Source organism: Rhincodon typus, chromosome 37 (assembly GCF_021869965.1).
Source record: "Rhincodon typus isolate 14 chromosome 37, sRhiTyp1.1, whole genome shotgun sequence".
Lineage (NCBI taxonomy): Eukaryota > Metazoa > Chordata > Chondrichthyes > Orectolobiformes > Rhincodontidae > Rhincodon > Rhincodon typus.
In genome coordinates, this window is record NC_063368.1 from 17,662,553 (window position 1) to 17,687,535 (window position 24,983).

Consider the following 24,983-nt stretch of genomic DNA (forward strand, 5'->3'; position numbering starts at 1 on the left):
CTCAGAACAAGTTAAAAACTTGAGGTAGAACGTTTACAGAGTTGCTTCCTGATCTTTAGATAATACAGCAAACTTTATTTTAACCGGCACTCTCGATAGACCAGCATAAAGATATATGCCTCCAAAACAGTGTTATCTGCATACTAATACAGTTAAAGTATAACAGTGGTGTATACCCCCTAAATTACCGTTTCTATTACTTAACTGTGCGTTTTTACACTCATTTTAGGAGAGATGGTGATAGTGAGCTTCAGTTGGTCAAAGTTACGCGCAGCTCTTGATTATCCGGAATATCTGATCAACCGGCACAGCTATTCCCGTCGGTGCCGGTTAATAAAACGTTTGCTGTAATTCGAAAGTCAGAGTACATACCACAGCACGCTGAATGAGTAGGAGAGCACCCTGCTCTCGTCAGTATTAAGCGAATAACAGAATACAGTTAGTTCAATAAAAGGTGGGTGATCATAGACGTTATAAAATTGTAGGTGTGCATTTCATTATCCCAACATTGACATCCTGGAGTCCCTCTCACTGCTGTTAGATATCATTGAGGGACAATGATTTCACCTTTTACTTTGGCTCAAGGTTCATTTGGCATTTGATAGGTTTAACTGATACCAGGTCATTGATACCAGTCCAATACACTAGGGCACTCCTTAATTGACATTCTTAGTGACGTACAGCAGCTTACAATTCTCTGCATCGCGATAGATGCACAGAATTCAGGACATAATACAAATGCAGAACACACCAATACTGGTAACCACAGGGGAAATTACTGGTAACAACTGTGGAAAAGTCAAGAGTGAGTTCCTAGTCTCGCACAGCCAGAATCTCCAACATTGACCTTTGAATGGACTAAAATAGTAACATTCAGAATATTGCCATGTGAAAGGAGGTATTGATTGGTCATTCATTGTCCAGTCTTCAGGGAGGTTTAGTAATCTGTACCCAGCAACATTCTGCAGTAAGTACTGATAATCAGCCGAGGTGAATTGTGCACCATAATTAGTTCATTGCTCCCCTTGTCTAGGGGAAATCTCAAAATTCTTTGTAAGGGATGGAACTGAACAAGTAAAAGCCCAACCCTGCCTTGCATTTCGGGTCTCAGTGTGGGGAGGGAAATGGGAGGTTAGCTTCCTTGACTACTTCCCCATGGAGAATACAACATCCACATGTCAGTTGCGCTCCAAATCTATCACAATTGTATACAAAAAGGAAAAGATCAAGGAAATAATAGGAGAATAAGAACTGTTTTAAATAAATGGGTCCTGTTACTTTGGAAAAGGTTGGAGACGTTCATCTGCAATATCACTTCCCTACCATGTGTTGAACCAGTACTCAACGTGACAACATTTCCCCACTTCTCTTTTCCTCTCTTCCATATTAGTCCTTAACAGTATCAGGTTAATAAATAGATGCCAATTGGTGATGAAGTCTATGTATCCAGTTTTCACAACTTTAACAGTTTGACTGACATAAGTTATGGATTGTCTTCACTTATTGGTCAAATCCCCACGACATATTGGTTAGACATTGCTACGTGCAAGCTCCTATCAAAAACTTCAAGCCTTAAACACGATACTGATGAGAGAATGAGGTAGATCTCTGTGCATCGCATTTTGACAAGTATGTTTCTCACCATCTCTGATCCTCTCAAAATCTTGGCTCTTCTGAATGGACTGCACTGTCTGGAAAAATGGCAGAGGCTAGAGGCATTCAAATGGACATTGGATGGTTATTTGGATAAAAACAATGTGCAAGAATATGAGAGGGTGGGGTGGGGGGGGGGGGGGGGGGGGAAGAGGCAGGAGATTGGCACTGGGTGATGATGCTCATTTAATGAGCCTGTGCAGGTACAAGGGGCTGAATGGCCTCTTTCTCCGCTGAAAATGTTTCTATCTTCCTGTGATCAACCTGCGTTATAATTTGGTGAAACTGGAAACAGCGGAGAAGTAATTTGGAAACCTCTAAGACACGCTGAGGTTGTGGTAAACTGTGTAAGATGACTTATGCCAAATCAGAAATTGGAAAGTTATATATTACTGGGATAACAGCTTGCTGCAAGAGATTTTTTTGAAAGTCCCTTGGGAGTGCTGTTTCTTTCGATGTGGAATGTTGACTAGTGCCCAAACAGGTGGCTAAGAATGCATCACCAACTTACCGGCTTAAAGTTCAACTATTTCACAGCAACTCAGTAAACATGAAAAACCAGCAGAGTTTACCAAGTCTTATCCTGAGACAGAAAAGTATTTGGCTGATCATCAAGCTCCCTACAGCATTCACCTGCCAGTGCATGGATTTCAAGATTAAAAAGCAAGTTGTTCAGATTTCTTCCTTCTGAGAGCGAATTGAAAAGCCAGTTCTCCCCATCCTCAGAGGGCTCGGGTTTTATTTTAACCCCACTTCTTTGGCAAATGTCAGTCAATTTGATATTCAGAATCATCGTCCATTGGCAGCACCATTGTCTGTTAGATGACAGGAAACCGGTGTTAATTAATAAATTCAGTCAAACACAGATCACTGATAGTCACACATTCTTGTAAGTACACAGAACTTGCCTTACTCTAAACAACCAAGATCCCAATTAGAGTCATAGAGATGTACAGCATGCAAACAGACCCTTCAGTCCAACTTGTCCGTGCTGACCAGATATTCTGAATTAATCTAGTCCCATTTGCCAGCATTTGGTCCGTATCCCTCTACACCCTTCCTAATCATACACCCATCCAGATGCTTTTTAAATGTTGTAATTGTACCAACCTCCACCACCTCTTCTGGCCGCTCATTCCATACACGCATCACCCTCTGCATTAAAATGTTGCCCTTTAGGTCCCTTTTAAATCTTTCCCCTCCCACCTTAAACCTATGGCTTCTAGCTTTGGACTCCCCTACCCTGGGGAAAAGGCCCTGACTAGTCACCCTATCCATGCCCCTCATGATCTTATAAACCTCTTTCAGGTCACCCCTCAGCCTCCAACACTCCAGGGGAAATAGCCCCAGCCTATTTGGCCTCTCCCTCTCGCTCACACCTTCCAATCCTGGCAACATCCTTGTAAGTATTTTCTGAACAGTTTCAAGTTTCACCTTGTACACTTAAAATGGATGCCAACAGACTTGATTACATGGTGAAGGCTGTTGCATCGGTGCAGGACTGAGGGAATGCTGCTTTGTCAGTTGACATCATTTGGGTGAGCACACTGGCCCAAGAAGGTGGATCTAAAAGCTCCACTGGTGCTATTCTCTGAAGTTCTCCAGGCGCCCTGGCCAACTCTTCTCCCACCCTCATCACTGCTTCATTAATGGCCTTCCCTCCATCAGAAGTGGGGATGGTCGCTGATGATTGCACAATGTTCAGCACCATTCACGACTCCTCAGATACTGAAGTGGCCCATGCCCAAATACAAAAAGACCTTGGAAAATATCCAGACCTGGGCTGATTAGTGGCACGTGGGGAGGCAATGGCTCAGTTGTATTATTGCTAGACTATTAATCCAGAAACTCAGCTAATATTCTGGGGACCTGGGTTCAAATCCCACTGTGGCAGATGGTGGTATTTAAAATCAATGAAGAACCTGGAATTAAGAGTCTAATGATGACAATGAAACCATTGCCAATTCTCAGAAAAGATGATCTGGTTTGCTAATGTCCTTTGGGGAAGGAATTCTGCCATCCTTACCTGGTCTGGCCTACATGTGACTCTTAACTGCTGTCTGGGCAATTTAGGGATGGGCAATAAATGTGTAGCCAGTGACACCTCATCCCGTGAACGGATAAAGATTTTTTTAAAAAAGCAGGTGGTGCTTGTACTGGGAGGGCCCACAGGGGTTAAAAAGAATGCTCGCTTGTACTCCCATGTCAGCAATGAGGACCCGACTGAAGATGACATTATTCCGCGAGAGGAAGAGATATCTCTCGATGCTGGTCCACTCACCCATCCACCATTCTCCTGGAGCCAGGGCACAAACATGTTCATGTACTGCATGCTATACCCCATCAGCTGCTGTACTGGATGGCTGCTGATCCCAGCCACTCTGCGTGTGAGCTCCATGGTCAGCGCGATCTTCGTCAGCTCGGGGGTGGCTGTGGGACCCCCGTGCTGCTCTTCAACGTTGGCTGTGAAGGCCTCCACCAAATGGGAGAAGCTCCTGTAGGACATGCGGCTCATGGTGCGCTGAAGCGCTGGGTCTTCCTTCATCTACGGGGACAGAGAACTTAACATGAAACAAGTTTTGGCTTCAACACATATTTCCAGAAAAGGTCTTGCAGCTCCATTTACTTTCAACACCCTCGGAACCACGCCTCCGATTATTTCGCCACGAATTTTGGGGAACAGGTTTTACTTTGTAGGGCGTAAGTTTACAGTGAGCGTGGGGAAGGGGACGTGACAGCTTGGCCCCCCCCTCCCCCACCATGGGAAAGTCAGTGGTGAGAATAGAACGGCCAGTGAATGCTGGATCAGTCACTTATTTGAAACGCGAGATGGATAACCTTTTGTTAAGTAAAGGTATGAAAGGATACGGACCAAAGGCCAGACAGGCCACAGATCCACCATTTAATGAGATCATGTTGAACAGGGTCAAGGGGCTGAATGGCCTACTCCCATCCAGGGAGTACAGGAATTGCAAGACTGTTCGGGTTTGGGCAATAAAATTTCATCGGGGCTTAATCCGTTTCACCAGGGAGTTTAATTATTTTACGCACTCTCTTGTTAAGACTGTAACTCGATGCTTTGTAGAACTCCCTCTCTAACAGCATCGTGGGTCTGCCTACAGCACATGGACTTCAGTGATTCAAGAAGGCAGGAACCCCCACCTTCTCAAGTGGCAACTAGGGATGGACAATAAACACTGGCCCAGCCAATGATGTCCACGAGTGAATGTGTCCCATGCTTGTTGAGGGCGAGTTCAGCAATGAACCCATCATCAGCAAGCCCTCTCCCCCTCCAGCTCAGCCCCTCTATCCCCTTCACCCATTAGAAGATGTGTCAAACATAAACTGCACTGTTGGGATCTGGAGCACTTCCCCTCAGCTTGAAAAGGGGAGTGGTCACTGATTTGATATAAAATTCTAAAACAATTTGGTGATTAGCAACTTCCAGAAGTACGGACAATGTGGGACGAAGCCCAACTTTTCTCTCAAAGGGGCAGCACAGATGTGATGGGCAGAATATCCTCCTGTGTCACCCTTTTAAACTTGAAGACTGCCCCAAAGGCAGCGAAAGCTGGAACAGAGTCACTGTAGGCTCCCTCAGATAAGATTTCCATGGCAACCAGACCCCACCTCATGACTGCCTCTCACCTTCTCATTGATTCCATCTCCTTGTTGCTGTAACAACAACACAATCTTCTCAATCATCTTCTCCTTGTCCGTTGCCGCATTCTGTGGGACATTATTGCTCCCTGAAGTAATCAAACGAGAGCAGACATCAGCTGGTGGTACTGTACTGACAGTGAGCGAATTTGGAGTCACTCCAATTCACTTGGACTCCATGCAAAACCAGAGGGAAGGATATGGGCCAAAAGCAGTCAAATGGGACTAGTTTAGTTTGAGAAACCTGTTTGGCTTGGACGAGTTGGACTGAAGGGTCGGTTTCCCTGCTGCGCGACTACGGCTCACATCATCCTTATTAGGACTGCTATCCAACTCTCAGATCCTTCCACAGACTCAAGGAAGGAGGAAGGTTTGGACGGGAAGCAGAGGTGGGAGGGGACAAACCTGGCCCAACAGAAAAGTGAGAAGTTCAAAGTTCTCCTGCAACTTTTTGAAGAATGTTAGAAAGGAGCATTCCCTTGCATTGTCATGCAACCCCCCCGACAACAAACATTCATATCTCCTGGTGAGCCAGATGTCAGAGTTCTGTCCCCGACATCTTCACCATCCCCAACCCTTCAACGCTGCCTTTCCCCTCAACACCCTTTTCTCTGGGTACCACAGCCCCTTCCTCCTGCCCCAGCGGAGCTCAGAGACCCCTCCCTTCTTTGCCTCCCACTCTCGTGGGCTGGGATCCTTCTGCCACTCTTCCCTCCATTAGCCCCTTGGCCTGGAGTTCCCCAACTCTTCAACCCTCCCCCTCACACACCTCAAACTCCACCCAGGTCTTCAGACAGCACTTACCTATTTCTGGTACACGGTTCTCAATGCTTGGGCTTAACCGGTCAATGTCTGACTGTGCACAGTATTGCTGTGCTAACTTATCCAGCTTCTTTGCCACTTTCGAATAGAATTCCACATTTTCGTTTTGGGCCGACCCTGGAAACAATTCAAAAAAAGTTCGAGATGAATGGCAAGGTGGATGCAAAGTTGGAAAATTCACTTGCGGGAGGCTTAGATGTGAGTCAGTGTTGGTCACAGCCTAGTCCTTGTATCCCATTCAGAAGGTTCGGGGCTCAAATCCCATGCCACATATTCAAGCGCAACATGCCAAGTGCAGAGCTGAGGGAGTGCTGCACCACTGCATTTTGGGTCAAACTTAAATGGAGGCCTTGTCCACCTATCACTGTTTTGATGGCCAGAACATGTCCCTCAAATTTACAACGACATCAACAAGAAACAGATCATCTGGGTGGATATAGAAAAGATGCTTCCTTTATAGGGGTGGGGCGGGGGGGTGGTGGGGGCATCTAGAACCAGGGTCCAGCATTTCAGAATAAAGGTGTAGGCTATTTAGTGTGGAGGTGCTGGAGTTGGACCAAGTCAAAAGTTAACAACAGGACCAATCACTGGGCATGTTCAAGATGGCAATTGATAGATTTCTGCAGATTAATGGCAGACTGGGAAATGGGAACAGTGCAGGGAAATGGTGCTGGTTGGCCATGGTCTGGTTGAATGGTGAAGCACACTCTATGGGTCAAATGACCTGCCACTGCTCCTATTTGTTCCATTTTACATTTGGTTAATGTTGCCGGGTATGGAAGGTTTGAGCTATAAAGAAAGGATGGATAGGCCGGGACAATTTTTTTCCCGCTGCAATGTAGGAGATTGAGAGGTGACCTTATAGAGGTGCATAAAATCATGAGGGGTATAGATAGGGTTAATGGTAGGTGTCTATTCCCTAGGATAAGGGATTTCAAGACAAGGGGACACATTTTTAAGGTGAGAGGAAAGAGATTTAGGAGAGAGAGATAAAAAGACATGAGGGGCAAATTTTTTTTTTTTTTTTTATTTTACACAGAAGGTGGTTTGTGTATGGAATGAACTCCCAGAGGAAGTGGTGGATGGGGGTACAGTTACAACATTTATAAGGCATCTGGATAAGTACATGAATAGGAAAGGTTTGGACGGATATGGGCCAGGAGCAGGCAGGTGGGACTAGTTTAGTTTGAGATTATGTTTGGCATGGACTTGATGGACCGATGGGTCTGTTTCAGTGCTGTATGACTCTATGAAAGGTCGATGTGACACTGGGCCATATCAGAACAGGTGCCATTCAGCTTTCTAGTCTTCTTGTGCCATTCAATGCCACTAGCTAATGAAAAAAAACTTGACACAAAGAAAATGTGGTGACCAGTTGGTGTGATACAAATTCCCACCAACATCTTGTTGCTGCCATGGTTGGATTTGAATCCATGACCCCAGGATAAGCAATTACTATTCCAGTAACGTGACCACTACACCACTGCCTCCCCTGCACATAAGCCTCTGTTCTTCAATCCTCAGCAAACTCAATCAATACACCCATCCTGTCTCTCAGGGCAGGTCTCTGCTGCCTGCCTCAACTACTGTGTGGTAGCAAGTTCCACAATCTCAGCACTCTCTGCGTACAAAGAAAGAACAAGGGTAGGCTACTCGGTCCTCAAGCCTACTCCATTTTTCAATAAGATCGTGGCCGATCGGATTTTAACCTCAACTCTACATTCCTGCACCTCGCCGATCACCCTTCATGCCCTTTGCCATCAAGTATCTACCTACCTCTGCCTTAAGTTTTTAAAAAAAAAGATTCCACTTTCATTGCCTTTTGAGGAAGGGAATTCCAAAGACTCTCAACCCTCAGAGAGAAAAAAAAATTGTTTCCTCATCTCTGTCCTAAATGGGTGACTCTTTATATTTAAAACAATGACTCCTTAGTTCTCCCACAAGTGAAAACATCCTTTTCCACATCCAGCCAGTCAAATCCTCAAAGGATCTTGTATGTTTCAATTAAGTCACCTCTGACTCTTCTAAACTCCAAAGGATACAGGCCCAGCCTGTCTGGCCTTTCCTCATCAAGGAATCCACTCATTCCAGGGATTAGACTGGTCAACCTTCTATGAATTGCTTCCAATGCATTAACATCCTTCTGTAAATATAATACAAGGTAATACTGATGAGGTCTCACCAATGCCCTGTGTAACTGAAAACCGAAAGAACTGTGGATGCTGTGAATCAGGAACGAAAACAGAAATTGCTGGAAAAGCTCAGCAGGCCTGGCAGCATCTGTGAAGGAAAAATCAGAGTTAATGTTTCGGGTCAAGTGACCCTTCCTCAGGAACCAGCTCTGAGGAAGGGTCACTCGACCTGAAACATTAACACTAATTTCTCTCCACAGATGCTGCCAGGCCTGCTGAGCTTTTCCAGCAATTTCTGTTCTGGTTTCTGATTTACAACATCCGCAACTCATTTGGTTTTTATTTGATTCATCGATGGAACTGCCCTGCCTTTCAATTCTACCCCTCTGAAAAGGGGTCTCTTCAAAAAGGGACCCAATAAACATAGCAGGAAGGAATGCTCACCTTTGTCCATGCTGCTCATCTGGTCAGTCATTAGGTGTAGTGTGTTGGGCCTGGAAGGCCTGGGCTCCTGTTCTTTCTCCAGCATGACAGAAGCATCTTCAATTTTCCCTTGTGAATGTTTTCTAAACAAGTTTAACAGTCTCTTGGTGCCACTCTTCCTGGAGCTATGTTTACCGATCTCCTCTGTAGCCTCTTCCTTCACATTGGAAGTGTCTGTCTCTATTGAACTGTGTGCACCAGAGATTAAGTGGTTCGGACTCTTCTGCCTTTTCACGGAATTAGTCTTTGAATCACATTTGCTGCCATGCTTCCCAGATCCCTCATCTTCGAGCAGGTCTAAAGAATCCTTGGACTTTTTGACAGATTTATCGCTGCTCTTTTTCTTCCTCTGCCGCCTGATCAGTCTCTTGATAGTTGTCCTGAAGCCATGCTTTTTCTCTTCAGCCTTGGCAATTTCTTCATCCGCAGTATCCCAGCCGTCATTGTCCTCGGCTCCTTCCGTTCGCTTCAGGCTCCTCTTTTTCTCCTCTTCCGCTTCCCGCTCCAAGCTCCCTTTATGATTCGACTTTCGTCGGATGTGTGCCTTCACGGCCGAGTTAGAATCCGAACACTTGGGACTCCTTTTAGAAAAGGAAATTTTAAATATACATAGTACCAAAGCTTTAAAAAAAAAAAGCTTTAAAAAAAAAAAAAATATTCATTCATGGGGTGCGGGCATCTCTGGCCGGGCCCAGATTTTATTGCCCGTCCCTAATTGCCCAGAGCGCAGTTAAAAGGCAACCACATTGCTGTGGGTCTGGAGTCACAGGTAACAGCCAGGAGTCACAGCCAGACCAGGTAAAAACAGCAGATCTCATTCCCTGAAGGACATTAATGAAAGAGACCAGGATCCAATATGGGTCAGGGAGTACAGGGAAAATAGGATCATGCTGAGTTTTGGGTGCTATCAAGTTTGAGTCATACAGCATGGAAACAGACACTTCGGTCAAACCCATCCATGCTGACCAGATATCCTAAATTAATCTAGTCCCATTTGCCAGCATTTGGCCCATATCCCTGTAAAGCCTTCCTATTCATGTACCCATCCAGATGCCTTTTTGAATGAGTTACAACTGGGTGTAATGTCTTATGAAACTTACATCTTGGATTGACTGCCAAAAGTGATTTTTCTTACATTTATAATTGAACTAGATGAACAATGGTCATCGTTAAACTTTTAAATTTCAGATTTTTACTGAATTCAAATTCCATCACCTTCCGTGGCAGGATTTGAACCAGAGTCCCCCAGAGTCTTGATAATAATTGTCTAGCGATAATACCACTAGAGCATTGCCTTCCCCGTTACCAGGAAGCGGACAGTCACGGACTGTGATCGCTGGTGAATCAGGGGTAGGAATGTGATTTTGTTTTAGTTCATTCACAGGATAGTGGCGTTGCTGGCTAGGCTATAATTTATTGTCTATCCCAGAGGGCAGTTGAGAGTCAACCACATTGCTGTGGGTCTGGAGTGACATGTAGGCCAGACCAGGAAAGCACGGCAATTTCCTTCTCTGAAGCGAACAAGATGGGTTTCTCCTGACAATTGACAATGGATTCATGGTCATCATTACAGTCTTAATTCCAGACTTTTATTGAATTCAAATTCCACCAAACATGGGATCCCAAGATATTATCTGGTTCAATGGATGAAAGTCAATGGATGGTCCAGTGATAATATGACTAGGCCATCGCCTCATTGATAGGGGGTTGGCATAATGCAGTTTTGGGTGGGAGGGGGGCAGGGGATGGGTGAGGGTGGTGTGTTGGAGGGTCTTTCCAGAAAATGGTCAGGAGAGGAGGAATTGAAGGAAAGTCAAAACTATAAGCCTTCTTTAACCCCAAGCTAAGAGACCAGATTTGCTTGGATACAGCAGTTGGTGCATGGATAACATAACTGACACCGCGCCCCCGCCCCCCACCACCCCACCCCACCACCCCCTCAAAGGCCTCATTCCACACAATCTTTGCAACAGTTCTTATCTCATTCCTCAACTCCTTCGCCACTCTAGTGGGTAAAACATCAGCGAGACTCGGATGGAATTCCTAGGCTGGAATTCTTTGTTTTATTATTCATCCACAGGATGAGGGCATCTCCGGCTAGGGCATTTATTGCTTGTCCTTAATTGCCCAGAGGGCAGTTCAGTCTCAACCCCATTGCTGTGGGTCTGGAGTCACATGTAGGCCAGACCAGGTAATGATGGCAGTTTCCTTCCGTAAAGGGCATTAATGAACCAGATGGGGTTTTCTGACAATTGATAATATAGTCATGGTTATCATTAGACTCTTAATTCCAGACTTTTATTGAATGTAACTTCCACCATCTGCTGTGGCAGGATTTGAACTCGGGTCCGTGGAACATTCCCTGGGAGCTCTGGATTAATAATCCAGTGATAATACCATTAGGCTGTGGTCTCTCCTAATACCATACAATCTGAATGTTGCCTTCCCCCCACCCACTGTCGGCCAAGAGATGTTGTCCCTCAGCGACCTTGAAGACGACGTCAAATCTTCTGACACATGAGACTTACGTCGAAATGAACTTCCTGCTGTCATGGTAGTATCGACCGACATGCCCAACATTCTTAGCCTCCTCCAACATCACCATCCTCTGGAGGAAGGCCTCCATTACTAGTTTGGTTTCATTCTTTAGGACTATCAGGCTGTGCCTCTCCTCGCTGTACTGTTTATTCACCACCATCCTGTGATCCTGAGAGTCTGTTCCCATCACGGAGCTAAAGGAGACAACAGAAATAGCAGCAGTCATGCACCGTTCAACATCTTGCAATAAACAAAACCAGCAGAAAGTTCCAAGTACAATAGCCAGGAACCTTAATTGGAAATGGAAGCTGCAATCAAGTATTTTGTCCTTGGAATGCGTTATAGGAAGGAATGGCCTTCCATTTGGGCACAAATACAACAATTTCATTCACCGCATGCCTGAGCTGTCTCGATCTCGCTTGCCTTCATTGCTCAGACCTTTAAGTATAGGAGTTGGGGACATCATGTTGTGGTTGTACAGGATGTTGGTGAGGCCTCTTCTGGAACACTGTGTCCAGTTCTGGTTGCCTTGCTATCGGAAGGATATTATTAAGCTGGAGAGGGCTCAGAAGAGATTTACCAGGATGTTGCCAGGTATGGAAGGTTTGAATTATAAAGAAAAGCTGGGACCTTTTCACTGGAGGGTAGGAGGTTGAGCGATGACCTTCTAGAGGTTTATAAAATTATGAGAGGTATAGATAGAGTTAATGGTAGGTGTCTTTTCACTAGGATGGGGGATTTCAAGACTAGGGACACATTTTTAAAGTGTGAGGAGAGAGATTTAAAAAAGACGTGAGGCAAATTTTTTTTTTTTTTTTTAAAAACACAGAGTGTGGTTCGTGTGTGGAATGAACTTCCTGAGGAAGTGGTGGGTGGAGGTATGGTTACAATGTTTGTAAGACACTTAGGTAAGTACAAGAATAGGAGAAGTTTGGAGTGATATGGGTCAGGAGCAGGCAGGTAGGACTAGATGAAGGGTCTAGGCCCGAAACGTCAGCCTTTCTGCTCCTATGATGCTGCTTGGCCTGCTGTGTTCATCCAGCTCTGCACCTTGTTGTCTTGGATTCTCCAGCATCTGCAGTTCCTACTATCTAGGACTAGTTTAGTTTGGGATTATGGTCGGCATGGACTGATGGGACTGAAGGGTCTGTTTCTTTGTTGTATGACTCAATACAGCATGGAAACACATCCTTCTGTATGGATTCATACAGTTGATACAACACAACATAATCATCCCAAAGTGCTTTGCAAAATTATGAAACAATTTACATCGATCATGAGACACACAAGAGGATGTCAGGTTAGCAGTGGGCAAGATTGGTCAAAGAGGTTGGTGTCAGGCAGCGTCTTGAAAAGGAGAAGAGGGGGGGGGGGGGGGGGGGGGGGATGGGGGGAGGGGGGGGCGATGGGGGAGAGGGGGGGGAGGGGAGGGGGGGAGCAGAGTAGGGGGAAAGGGAGAAAATACCAGAGACTGAAGGCCCATCCACCAACGTTAGAGTAATCATAATCAGAGACAGAGGAACGGGAGCAGAATGTCTCAGCAGATTGAGGGGTTGGAGGAGATTACAAGGGTTAGGCAGAGGACAGACCACAAAGAGATTTGAAAACAAGGGTGAGAATTTTAAAGTCAGATGTTATTTGTTACTTGGGACAGCACGGTGGCTCAGTGGTTAGCATTGCTGCCTCACAGTGCCAGGAACCTGGGTTCCATACCGCCCTTGGTCGGGTGTCTGTGTGGAGTTTGCACGTTCTCCCCGTGTCTGCGTGGGCTTCCTCTGGGTGCTCCGGTTTCCTCCCACAGTCCAAAGATGTACAGGCAAGGTCTGTTAGCCATGGGAAATGCAGGGTTACAGGGATAGGGTGGGATGTTGTTCGGAGTGACGGTGTGAACGCAATGGGCCGAATGGCCTGCTTCCACAATGTAAAGATTCTATGATTCTCTGATTTTGCTTGACCAAGAGTCAATGTGGATCAGTGAATACAGAGGTGTGAAGGAAAAAGATATTTGCTACGAGGTAATGCTGGGTTTTGAGTGATATTAGGTGTTGGATGAGTTAAAACCAGGTGCAGTGATTTGTGAAACTTACATCCTGGTTAACTGCCAAAGATAATTTTTCTTACATTTATAATATAATCTTCACTGCAAATAAACTGGGAGGATATTCATCAAGATTGATGGGGTGCACACTTAAAAACAATGTGTTTCTAGCCTTGCTTCCGACCTTAAAAATAATACATTCATAAAATCTAAATAAAAATCATTGATTTCTTTTTGAATCACCCCTTTGTGGAGGGCCCTCCACTTGGGATCTCTGCTACCAGAGGGTAAAACATCACACCACATGTATCTGAGTGGCAGGTGTTGGTGGGGAAGTGGAAGTGTAGGAAACGCATAGGGAGGATTTCCGAGATGGCTCAGACTGTGGGGCACCGCGTCATGGGCTAGGGTCCGTGGCGTGGGGCCCAATGCCGAGCTCTGAACAGACAGGGGTCAGTTCGACTGCTAGCCCACCACACGCCTGAACTGCCTCAATCTTGCGTGAGGCGTGGGGGCCGAGCACCTCATCCCTCAGGCTGTGGATGGCTCAGGTCAGGAACTGGACGTTGACCGACGTCCACTTGGCCACCCAGCCAAGCGTCACCCAGCCCACTCCTCTGCCATCCAGGACTTCCCTTGCCCCTGGTCAGCCCAGCGTCCCAGGCCCTCTCCTCCTTCGGCCAGCAGAGGCCGCGCTGACGGAGGAAACTGTTCCTGAGCAGCAGCTCCCAGATGAGAGCTGCCACTCCTGCAGGGGACGTGCTCTGGCGCGAGCCAACCATGTCCCAGACTGTGGTCAGGTCCAAGGAAATGGCAAGATCCAAGGATTGGGCAGCTCCACGAACAGGAACTGCCCGCTGTGACAGAAGTTACGCACCTGATGGAAGAAATACATCATCAGGGCGCACCACATTGGAGAAGGCTCGATGTAAAGTTATCGCTGCAGGGTCTGAAGGTGGAAGGTCACTATTTGGGTGCGAAGGCACACCAGCACCTGACCCGCTCTCCTCAAGTGGGAGAGTCAGACCCACGGCAGTGACCCAGCATTGCCTCTTGTCCCAGAAGAGCTTGACGAGCTTTTTCTGGATGGTGGTGACAAAGCCAGGGTCAGGGGAGGGGGGAAGAGACCAAAGTGACCAGTTGGTACCACAACAGCACCCGCGCCCTATAGAACAACACTTGGCGCAGTCCTGTCCAACGTGCTTGGTTCCCAACTTGTGCCAATTCACTGGCCAGGATCCCTTAACGGGGGTAAAGACGGACTCCCAGGTAGAGGAGGTTAGTGGTTCTCCGCGTGCAGCACTGGAGCTCCTGCGGCAGGGGCTCCATCTGCCACGGACCAACCAGAAGTCCCGAACACTTGATCCAGTTGATCCTTGCAGAGGGCACTGCAGAGCAGGCCCCCTGGCACTGGTGCATCCTCCACAGGTCAGCTGGGTGTGTGAATGTGTAGGCCGAGAGAACCACCTGCAGACCCTGCCCATGCAGAGCCAAACCCAACAGCCGCTTATGTCAGAGGCACAGGAATGGCTCCACGCAGACAGAATAAAGCTAGCTGGACAAGGGCAGACCTGACACACTCCTCTCCCAAAGTGTAGCAGCACCATCAGGGACCCGTTAACCTTCACTAGGCACTCCACGGTGACGTACAGAAATCAGATCCGGGCAACAAAATGTGCACTCCTATTAACAAAGCCGAGAACCTAACAGGGTGAATAGCCAAGCTCTTTTCCCCAGGGTAGGGGAGTCCAAAACTGAAGGGGCATAGATTTTAAGGCGAGGGGGGAAAGATTTAAAAGGGACCTCAGGGGCAACTTTTTCACGCAGATGGTAATGCATGTATGGAATGGGCTGAGGAAGTGGAGGAGGCTGGTACAATTACAACATTTAAGAGGCATCTTGATGGGTACATGAATAGGAAGAGTTTACAGGGATATGAACCTGGATTAATTTAGGATATCTGGTTGGCACAGATGCCTTGGACTGAAGGGTATGTTTCCATGTGTATGACTCTATAACTAGACAGTCTGTGCCAATGCTTCCCAAGGCAGTCTCAAGGGAGCGTTTTCAAATTTGACATTAGACGAGGGCCCGACATACTGGTTCAGGTGCGTGTCTAAGGAGGACAGATTATCAGATTTCCCCATCCTGCCCAAGGTCCCAATGTGTTTTACATACAATAAGGAACTTTAGAATGCTGCTGTACCTGTTCTTGCACATAGCATTGAGGGAGATTTTTTTCAAATAACATAGAAAATCCCTCATTTAGCAAGCAGTAGAATTGAGTTATGTTAAGTTAGAAAAGAGTTGTGAGAAGTTAAACAGTCAGGAACTTGTATTAAACTTAGATAGCGCCACACTTGGAACACAGTTCATGGGTTTTGGTCTCTAAAGGATTTGAGGCATTGGAGCACATGCAAAGAGATTTATAAAAACTAAACCAGAACTGAAAGGTTATATCCACCAAAGATGATGTCAATACTAGTTCTTTTCTCTAGGAAGTGTTCAGTTCGGGATTGACCTTGTAGAGTTCTTTAAAACAACAAAGGGCTTGGTAAGGTAGATGTCGCAATGTTTCAACTCGGGGTGGGACAGGGATAGCCCAGAACTTGGGGTCATCAAAATAAGATGGTCGCGAAGAAGTCTAATGGAAGATTCCGGAGAAGTGCCTTTGCTGGTGAGATGGTGTAACTGACTATCACAGGGAATGGTTGGGATGAATAGCAGTGATACATTTAAGGAAAAGCTAGACAAATGTCTGATACAGCATGGAAATAGACCCTTCGGTCCAACCAGTCCATGCCAACCATAATCCCAGACTAAACTGGTCCCATCTGCCTGCGCTTGGCCTATTTCCCTCCAAACATTTCTTATACATATACTTATCTAAACGTCTTTTAAATGTTGTGACTTTACCTGCATCCACCACTTCTCTTGAAGTCCATTCCATACACAAACCACTCTCTGTGTTAAAAAAAAAATGCACCTCGTGTCCTTTTTAAATCTTTCTTCTCTCATCTTAAAAAATGCCCCCCAGTCTTGAAATCTCCCACCCTAGAGAAAAGACACCTGCTATTCACCTTATCTATGTCCCTCATGATTTTATAAACCTCTATAAAAAGTCACCTCTCAAATGTCCTACTCTCCAGTGAAAAAAATCCCAGCCTTTCTTTATAACTCAAACCCTCCATTCCTGGCAACATCCACAAACAGCAGGAACTGGGCCGAATGACTTGAACCTGTGCTGTAAGTTCTATGTAATTCCGTATGGTGCATTTCCAGCATTGATTCAGGCTGGGATCTTGGTCTTCTTCAAATAACATCATTCAATCGTCTACATTCTTGCAACAATAAGTCAGCCCTGATAATAAGTGCTTCAGAAGTGCACAGGAATTTAATGGACCCCATGTCAACAAAGTAATGGCTAACACTTGGTCACAAGAGGGGTTTCAAAGAATATCTGAAAGGAGGAGAAGATGCTCCTGGATCAGATAGACAGGGCGACCGCTCAATGCTGGAACTGAACAAATGACAATGTAGCACTTCCTCAGTCAGCCAAAGTGAGATGTCCTTGTTGTGGAGTAGAGTTTGAGTACACAACGTTGTATCTCAGAGCAACAGGATGAGCCAGGCAGTGGTTCTGGGTCTTTCTCATGTGGGTCACTGTTGCAAAGACCGAGATCATAGAATCCCTATAGTATGGAAGCAGGCCATTCGGCCCATCGAGCGCACACCAACCCTCGTAAGAGCATCCCACTCAGTCCTGTATCCCCACATTTTCCATGGCCAATCCACCTAAATTGCACATCATTGAACCATGAGAGGACACAGAGAGAATGTGCAAACTCCACACAGACAGTTGCCCCAGGGTGGAATCAAACCCCAGTTCCTGGCGCTGTGAGGCAGCAGTGCTAACCACTGAGCCATCCCAAGAAGATAAGGAGAATTCCTTTAGCTCTCAGAGGGTCACTTATCTTTGGAACTTGCTTGCTCAAAAGGTGGTGGAAGCAGAGTCCTTGAATGTGTTTACGTGAGGAGTTGGGAGTTGCATGCTAAGCAAAGTGGGGTAGGTTGGAGTCACACTCATACGGGTCCGCAGCACGGAAAAAGGCCCTTCGAGTTTGTGCCAGTCAAAAACAAGCACCTAACTATTCATAGAAACAAGGAACAGTAGTAGGCCATTCAGCCCTTCAAACCTGCTCCATCATTCAATATGATCAATTCAATTCCCTGTTCTATATCCTTTGATGCCTATAGCTCCAAGGACTATTAGAACTAATTCTAATCCCATTTTCCAGCCCTTGGCCCATTAGCCTTTATATGCCTTGCCATCGTGAAGTATACATCCAAATACTTCTTCAATGTTATAACAGTTTCTGCCTTTACCACCCTTACAGGCAGTGAGTTCCAGATGCCCGCCCCCTCCAGGTATGAAAATAAATCCTCACATTCCTTCTAAATCTCCTGCCCCTTCACTTAAATTGATGCCTCCCCCGGGGTAATCTGATCAGCCATGATAGTATCGAATGCTGGAACAGGCTGAAAGGGCCGAGTGGTCTTTGTATGTATTACATAACCTGTGTTCGTCATGTTCATTCCCCAGCTGTTGATTGGCAACGACAGAAATTTAAAGACGAGGATAGTCGACTAATAGCCTGGTAAGACAGGAGCATGAAGAGTTACTCACTGCAACTTGTCCAGTGCAGGTGTGGCTTTGCAGTGGGTTTTCTGGAAAAGGAGCAGACCAGAACCATAGACAGGAAGCCAGAGAACGTGGGCAGGCTATAACATGAAGAGGGAGTATCTGCAAGGGAGGCAGAAATTCAGCAGGCAGTGAGGGGGAGAAACCGTTTCAACATTAGGCAAGGCCTGGAAAGCATGTGGGAGTGGAAGGAACACAGAGGAAGCAGTACGGGGCAGGAGAGAGGATTGTATAGCTGCATTGATAGGTCTGCACAAGAACAGCTGCATTATATTTTTGTCCAAACCAAGCTGGAGAAAACAAAACTAAACCATTGCAAGTGTGTTATAAAGGGAGAACTCTCTTTCTCTCTCCCTCGTTCTCTCTCACTCTCCATAAATCATCGCTGAGCAGGGCTGTGGAGAATTACTTTATTGCACAGTCTTTGCAGGCGTTCTGCTACAAATCATACCAAAGTCTCTAGTTCCTCAGGAGGCTAAGGAAATTTGACATGTCCACAAGGACTCGTCCCAATTTTTATAGATGCAACACACAGAAAGCATCCAGATAGGATGCATCACAGGGTGGTACGGTAACTGGTCTGCCCGAGACCACAAGAAATTACAGAGAGTTGTGAACACAGCCCCATCCATCTCGCAAACCAGCCTTCATCGCCGTCTACACTTCCCGCTATCTCAGGAAAGCAGCCAATATAATCAAAGACCCCTTCCACCCCAGTTATACTCTCTTCCATCGGGCAGGAGATACAAAAGTTTGAAAACACGTACCAACAAATTCAGGAATAGCTTCTTCCCCGCTGTTATCAGATTTATGAACGGACCTCTCATATATTAGATCTTTCTCTGCACCTTCTCTGTAGCTGTAACACTACATTCTGCTTTCTGTTCTATTACGCTGATGTACTTACGTAAGGTATGATTTGTCTGGTTGGCATGCAAAACAGCATTTTTCACTGTATTTTGGGACATGTGACAATAATAAATTAAACCAAGCCAATCCCACATCAGACTGGATTCAAACTGCTGCCAGATCCCTAGATTCCCAAGGACTAGCTAGAACTGGCATTGTTCCTGGGGATGGGGAAACATGTCATCAGCTTGGGGTGAGGGGAGGGGGAGGGAGTTAAAAAAAAACACTTGGAAACAAAGGGTTAAAAGATTTGCGCTGATCAAAATGGAAGGAGACCGAGATGATTTCCTTCAAAACTACAAAATTCTTACAGGGCATGACAGGGAAGATGTGGGAAGAAGGTTTCTACACCCCATCCCGGGTTTGCAGGGAAGGTCCAGAACCAGGAGAGGGGCGACACAGTCTTGGAATCAGGGTCAGGTCAATTTGGACTGAGATAAGGAAGAGTGTCCTCCTTCAGAAGGTAGCGGATCTTAAAAGGAGATGCAGTAATGTCACTTAGACCAGCAATCCAGAGCCTCTGGCTGCATGTCCTGGGGACAATGGGTTTGAATCCCACCACGGTGAAAATTTGGAATTCCCAGAGATGGCTGTGGACATTCAGTAGCTGAGAGTGTTCAAGACTGAGATCAATGGGTTTCCACATATGAATAGCATCAGGGATAGGAGGATAGCATGTGGAAATAGAAGATTAGACATGGTCTCATTGAGCGATAGAGCAGGCTTGAAAGGCCAAACAGTCTAATCCAGCTCCCTGTTTCTTACAATCTTTCACAACTTTAGAACATCCCAAGTATGTGATAGGCCACAAAGTATGTGTGCGTGAGAGAGAGAGACAGAGAGAGACAGACAGACAGACAGACACAGGAGATAACCTGTTGGGCTGAAGGGCCTTTTCCTCTTATGTACTGTTTGAACTTCGCAGGTTAATGACCTTCCATCAGGTGTAGTAAAAGTTCGCAACACAACAGCTTTGGGCCAGATATGAAGGGAGGGGAAGGACTGTGATAAGGTGGAAGGCAGGATTGGTTAAATGGCTATAAAGGGATGACAGGTCGAGGCCAAAAAGCTCAAATTAGTGGCTCAAGTAAAGAAACTAGAGAAACACAAGCTTCAACACTTCAGAGTTCTAAGCAGGAAGTACACCTGAAAATCTGTCCTTTGTGATACAGAGTTCCAGTATTTTCCTTCTGAATTCCCTGCTTTAAGTCACCAATTGAGCAATTAGGTTGACCCAAAATGATTTGCTTATCTAAATGCGGGACATTTGCGCAATTTGTCTGATAAATGACACGCAACCCAACAAGTCTAAGCAATTAAATCCTCAGCTGTCCTGACAGTACAGGGGAGGATATGCCATTTTAAACAAGAATCTTTATACATTTTCTGGTTCTTGTTTCAGTGTAAGTGAGGCCCCTTGATCACTGGCAGTTCGCAGTATGCTATGTGGAGGCAAATTGAAGTCACTATTTAGGTGGGAGATGATGATGTTACAATAATTTTTTTTTCTTTATTCATTCACGGGATGAGGGCGTCGCAGGCTAGGCAGTATTTATTGCCCATCCCTAATTGCCCAGAGGGCAGTTAAGCGACAACCACATTGCTGTGGGTCTGGAGTCACGTGTAGGGCAGAGCAGGTAAGGATGGCAGTTTCCTTCCCTAAAGGACATCAGTGAACCAGATGGGTTTTTCCAACGATTAACAATGGGTTCACAGACTCTTTATTAGACTTTAATTCCAGATATTTATTGTTTTCAAATTCTACCATCTGCCGTGGCAGAATTTGAACCCAGATCCCCAGAACATTATCTGGGTCTCTGGATTAATAGTCCAGCGATAATACCACTAGGTCACTGCCTCCCCTATCATTGTCACTGAATTAATAATTCAAAGCCCCAGGTTAATGCTCTGTGGGTTCAAATCCCACCATACCATTTGTTGAGATTTTATAAGCGTCGTCTTGAGGTTGTACAGGACATTGGTGAGGCTTCTTCTGGCATACTGTGTTCAGTTCTGGTCTCCCTGATATGGGAAGGATATTATTAATCCGGAGAGGGTTCAGAAGAGATTTACCACGATGTTGCAGGGGATGGAGGGTTTGAGTTATAAGCAGAGGCTCGACAGGCTGGGACTTTTTCTCTCTGGAGCTTAGGAGTGTTAAGGGGGTGACCTTAAAGATGTTTATAAAATCATGAGGGGCATAGATAAGGTGAATGGCAGGTGTCTTTTCCCTAGGGTGAGGGATTTCAAGACTCGGGGAGCGTATTTTTAAAGTGAGAGAAGAAAGGTTTAAAAAAGACACAAAGGGCAATTCTTTTTCTTTCACAGAGTGATTCATGAATGCAATGAACTTCCAGAGGAAGTGGTGGATGTGGGTACAGTTTCAATGTTTAAAAGATATTTAGATAAGTACATGAATAAGAAACGTTTAGATTTATATCCAAGTGTAGGCAAGTGGCACTAACTTTAGTTGGGATTATGGTTGGCATGGACTCGTTGGACCAGTGTCTGTTCTTCTGCTGTATGACTATGATTCTATGACAAATCTGGGATATGAAATTAGTCTCAGTAATGGTGTCCATGAAAATGACAAAAACCCAAAAGAACTGTGGATGTTGGAAATCAGAAACAAAAACAGAAAATGCTGGAAAAGCTCAGTGGGTCCGGCAGCATCTGTGGAGAGAAATCAGAGTTAACGTTTCAGGTCCAGAAACATTAACTCTGATTTCTCTCCACTGATGCTGCCAGACTTGCTGAGATTTTCTAGCAATTTCTGTTTTTGCTCACTGTAATTATCACTGGTTCATTAATGCCTGGCAGAAATCTGCTGTCCTCATCCGGTCTGGCCTACGTGTGACTCCAGACCCACAGCAACATGGCTTATTCTCAACTACCCTTCAAAACGGCCTGAGCAAACCACTCAGTTCAAGAACAATTCATGATGGGCAACAATTACTGGTTCTGCCTGCGACACACATATCCCAGCAAAAGGACAAATAAAATAAATCAACAGCCACACCAGAAATAACGGTGTATTTGCGGCATTTTACTTCATTGTAAGCTTTCAATGCTGCAATGCAAAGGGAGATAGGCTAGTGTTATAACATAAGAACATAAGAAATAGGAGCAGGAATGGGCCATCTGGCCTCTTGAGCCTGCTCCACCATTCAATTAGATCATGGCTAATCTTTTCATGGACTCAGCTCCAATTACCTGCCCGCTCACCATAGCCTTTAATTACTTTACTGATCAAAAATCTATCTTTGTCTTAAAAACATTCAACGTGTAGCCTCAATTGCTTCACTGGGCAGGGAATTCCACCGATGCACAACCCTTTGGGTGAAGAAGTTCCTCCTCAACTCAGTCCTCAATCTGCTCCCCACTTATTTTGAGGCTATGTCTCCCCTAGTTCTGGTTTCACCCACCAGTGGAAACATCGTCCCTGCTTCTATCTTATCTATTCCCTTCGTAATCTTATATGTTTCGATAACATTCCCCCTCATTCTTCTAAAGTCCAATCAGTACAGTCCCAGTCTACTCAATCTCTCTTCATAAGCCACCATAACCCCAGCTGCTGGAATCATAGAAATTTCATAGAATCCCTACAGTGTGGACACAGGCCCTTCGACCCATCCCCTCATAACCCACCTAATCTCCACATCGCTGAACACTACAGGCAATTTAGCACGGCCAATCCAACCTAACCTGCACATCTTCGGACTGTGGGAGGAAACCGGAGCACCCGGAGGAAACCCACGCAGACATTGGGAGAATGTGCAAACTCCACCCAGACAGTAACCCAAAGGTGGAATCGAACCTGGGTCCCTGGCGCTGTGAGGCAGCAGTGCTAACCACTGAGCCACGATGTTCTCAATCACCTGCAGGACTAACCCTGCCACGTCTACGAAAGATGGTCACCAGGACAATGGGAAGATTTTTATGAACTTGCCTTTGCCAAATCTTTCAGAGTTTGCAAGTAGTGATTTGGTGCTGTGCTGGTCATTCGATATCAGGGAATGGAGAACGGTGCTGGGTGAAAAATATACAAATGGCCAGAGACAGAGAAAGAATGGGGAACAGGGTAAAAAGACAGAGAGAGAGACAGAGAGAAAGAGAGAGAAGAGAGAGATAGGAGAATGGAGAGAGAAAATGAAAGAGAATTGGGGAATGTGTTTGTCTTTGGAGTAAAGTCATTGCAATGTAGGAGGCTGTTCAGCCCATCACAACCATGCCCACAAACTCAGAGAAATCCAGTCAGTGCTTAATGCCATTCCTCAAGTTCCCTTTGAAATCCTGAATGGTCTCCATTTTCACCACCCTCAGGCAGTGTGTTCCATGTCATTATCACTCACTGAGTACAAAGATGTTTCTCTTTGCATTCTACCACTGGTCTCCTCTTGGCCAAAATCTTTAAAGCTGTGACCCTCCCCTCATCCTTGTAAACGTCAGCTTATGGGAGCAGCCTCTCTATGTCCACTGGACCGAATCCTCTCAATCTCCTGTGCCCGGAGGAGAACGTAATCCTGGAGCTAAACACACTCAGCCGTGTGACTATTTCAGTTATTCTCAGCTGCACTCTCTCAAGGAGCCTCACATCCTTCCTGTTTGTGTGGTCACTGCAGCAGAACATAATATTGTAGCTGGAGCTCATCGAGAGCTTTATAGAAACGTTCAGTATAACCTCTTTAGATCCCTGAAGCTTTCCTAAACATTCTTTCAGTATGTCCTGTCACCTTCAAAGATTTATCCCTCACATACTTCCGAAGTGTGTCATTAAGGCTTTATTACTCATCCCTATTCCTCCTGTCAAAATACAAATCAACATCTTGGCAGTTACCGCTGACCAGAAACTGAACAGGACCAGCTATATACAGACAGCGGCTACAAGAACAGCTCAGAGGTTAGGAATCCTGTAGTGAGTAACTCACCCCCTGACTCCCCACACCCTGTGTACCATCTACAACACACAAGTCAGGAGTGTGATGGAATACTCCCCACTTGCCTGGATGGGTGTAGCTCCAACAACGCTCAAGGAGGTCAACACCATCCAGGACAAAGCAGCCCGCTTGACTGGCACCACATCCACAAGCATGCACTCCCTCCACCACTGACGCTCAGTAGCAGCAGTGTGTACTTTCTACAAAATGCATTGCAGAAGTTCAAAGATCCTTAGACAACACCTTCCAAACCCATGACCACTTCTATCTAGAAGGACAAGGCCATCAGACACATAGGACCACCACTCCCTCTAAGTTCCCCTCCAAACTACTCACCATCTTGATGCGGAAATATATCGCTGTTCCTTCGCTGTCGCTGGGTCAGAATCCTGGAATTCCCTCCCTAATAGCATTGTGGGCCAACCTACAGCACATGGATTGAGTGGTTCAAAAGAGCAGCTAACCACCTTCTCAAGGGCCAACTAGGGATGGGCAATAAATAGTTCAGCTGGGGATGCCCATGTCCCTAATTAAGAAAAGAATTCTCTGCATTAAGTTCCACCTGCTACTTTGCTGCCTATTCTGCCGGCTATCCAGTTTCCGTTACAATAAAGTCGTAATATCCTGACTGTTTGCAATAACTCAGATTTTTGCGTCATTGACACGTGGGAATTTTACTCATTAAACATCCAAGTTATTTATACACAATGAAAGAAACTGTGGTTATCTCACGCATCCTGCGAGAACAGCCCCATCTCTGAAATTCCCAACCATTGCCCACAACACACTGCTCTGCCTTCAAGAAAGTGTTTTTACATCCAGAGTGACACTACATTTGGGGCAGGGGTAGGTGAACGAGTGAGGGGGGAATGTGGAGGGGGAGCAGGAAGAGACAGCGAGAGTGTGGGGGGAAAACGGCGAGAGATAGAGAGAGGGGTTGGGGGGCAAACAGGGAGGGAGAGAGAGACAAAGAGAGAGAGAGAGACAGGAGTGGGGGGAAACAGGGAGAGAGAGAGAGACAGAGGGGTGATAGGGGAAATGGGGAGAGAGACAGACAGAGAGAGAGAAAGGGAGGACGGCGAGTGGAGGGGGGAGGACGGCGAGTGGAG

At 45.9% G+C, this 24,983-nt stretch overlaps 1 protein-coding gene across 1 annotated transcript; it reads right to left on the bottom strand.

Annotated features, from left to right (window-relative positions):
• Window positions 1-1,831: 1,831 nt before the first annotated feature.
• bcl2l12 (BCL2 like 12) lies at window positions 1,832-24,233 on the bottom strand. The gene is made up of 7 exons (XM_048617534.1): window positions 24,211-24,233; window positions 11,279-11,482; window positions 8,712-9,331; window positions 6,118-6,252; window positions 5,302-5,402; window positions 3,935-4,198; window positions 1,832-2,468 (listed from the first exon to the last, which is right to left on the bottom strand). Exons 2-7 carry the CDS (start codon window positions 11,473-11,475, stop codon window positions 2,421-2,423), a joined length of 1,365 nt encoding a protein of 454 aa, XP_048473491.1. The 5' UTR covers window positions 11,476-11,482; window positions 24,211-24,233; the 3' UTR covers window positions 1,832-2,420.
• Window positions 24,234-24,983: the final 750 nt, after the last annotated feature.

Bases quoted from the DNA above. Each gene is read 5' to 3' on its own strand.
- bcl2l12 (XM_048617534.1), bottom strand. From the start codon at position 11,475: ATGGGAACAGACTCTCAGGATCACAGGATGGTGGTGAATAAACAGTAC. The intron at 6,253-8,711 runs GTGAGCATTCCT...AATTGTTTCCAG, and splicing joins GATGAGCAGCATGGACAAAG to GGTCGGCCCAAAACGAAAAT. The intron at 4,199-5,301 runs GTGAGAGGCAGT...CTGTCCCCGTAG, and splicing joins GAGATGGAATCAATGAGAAG to ATGAAGGAAGACCCAGCGCT.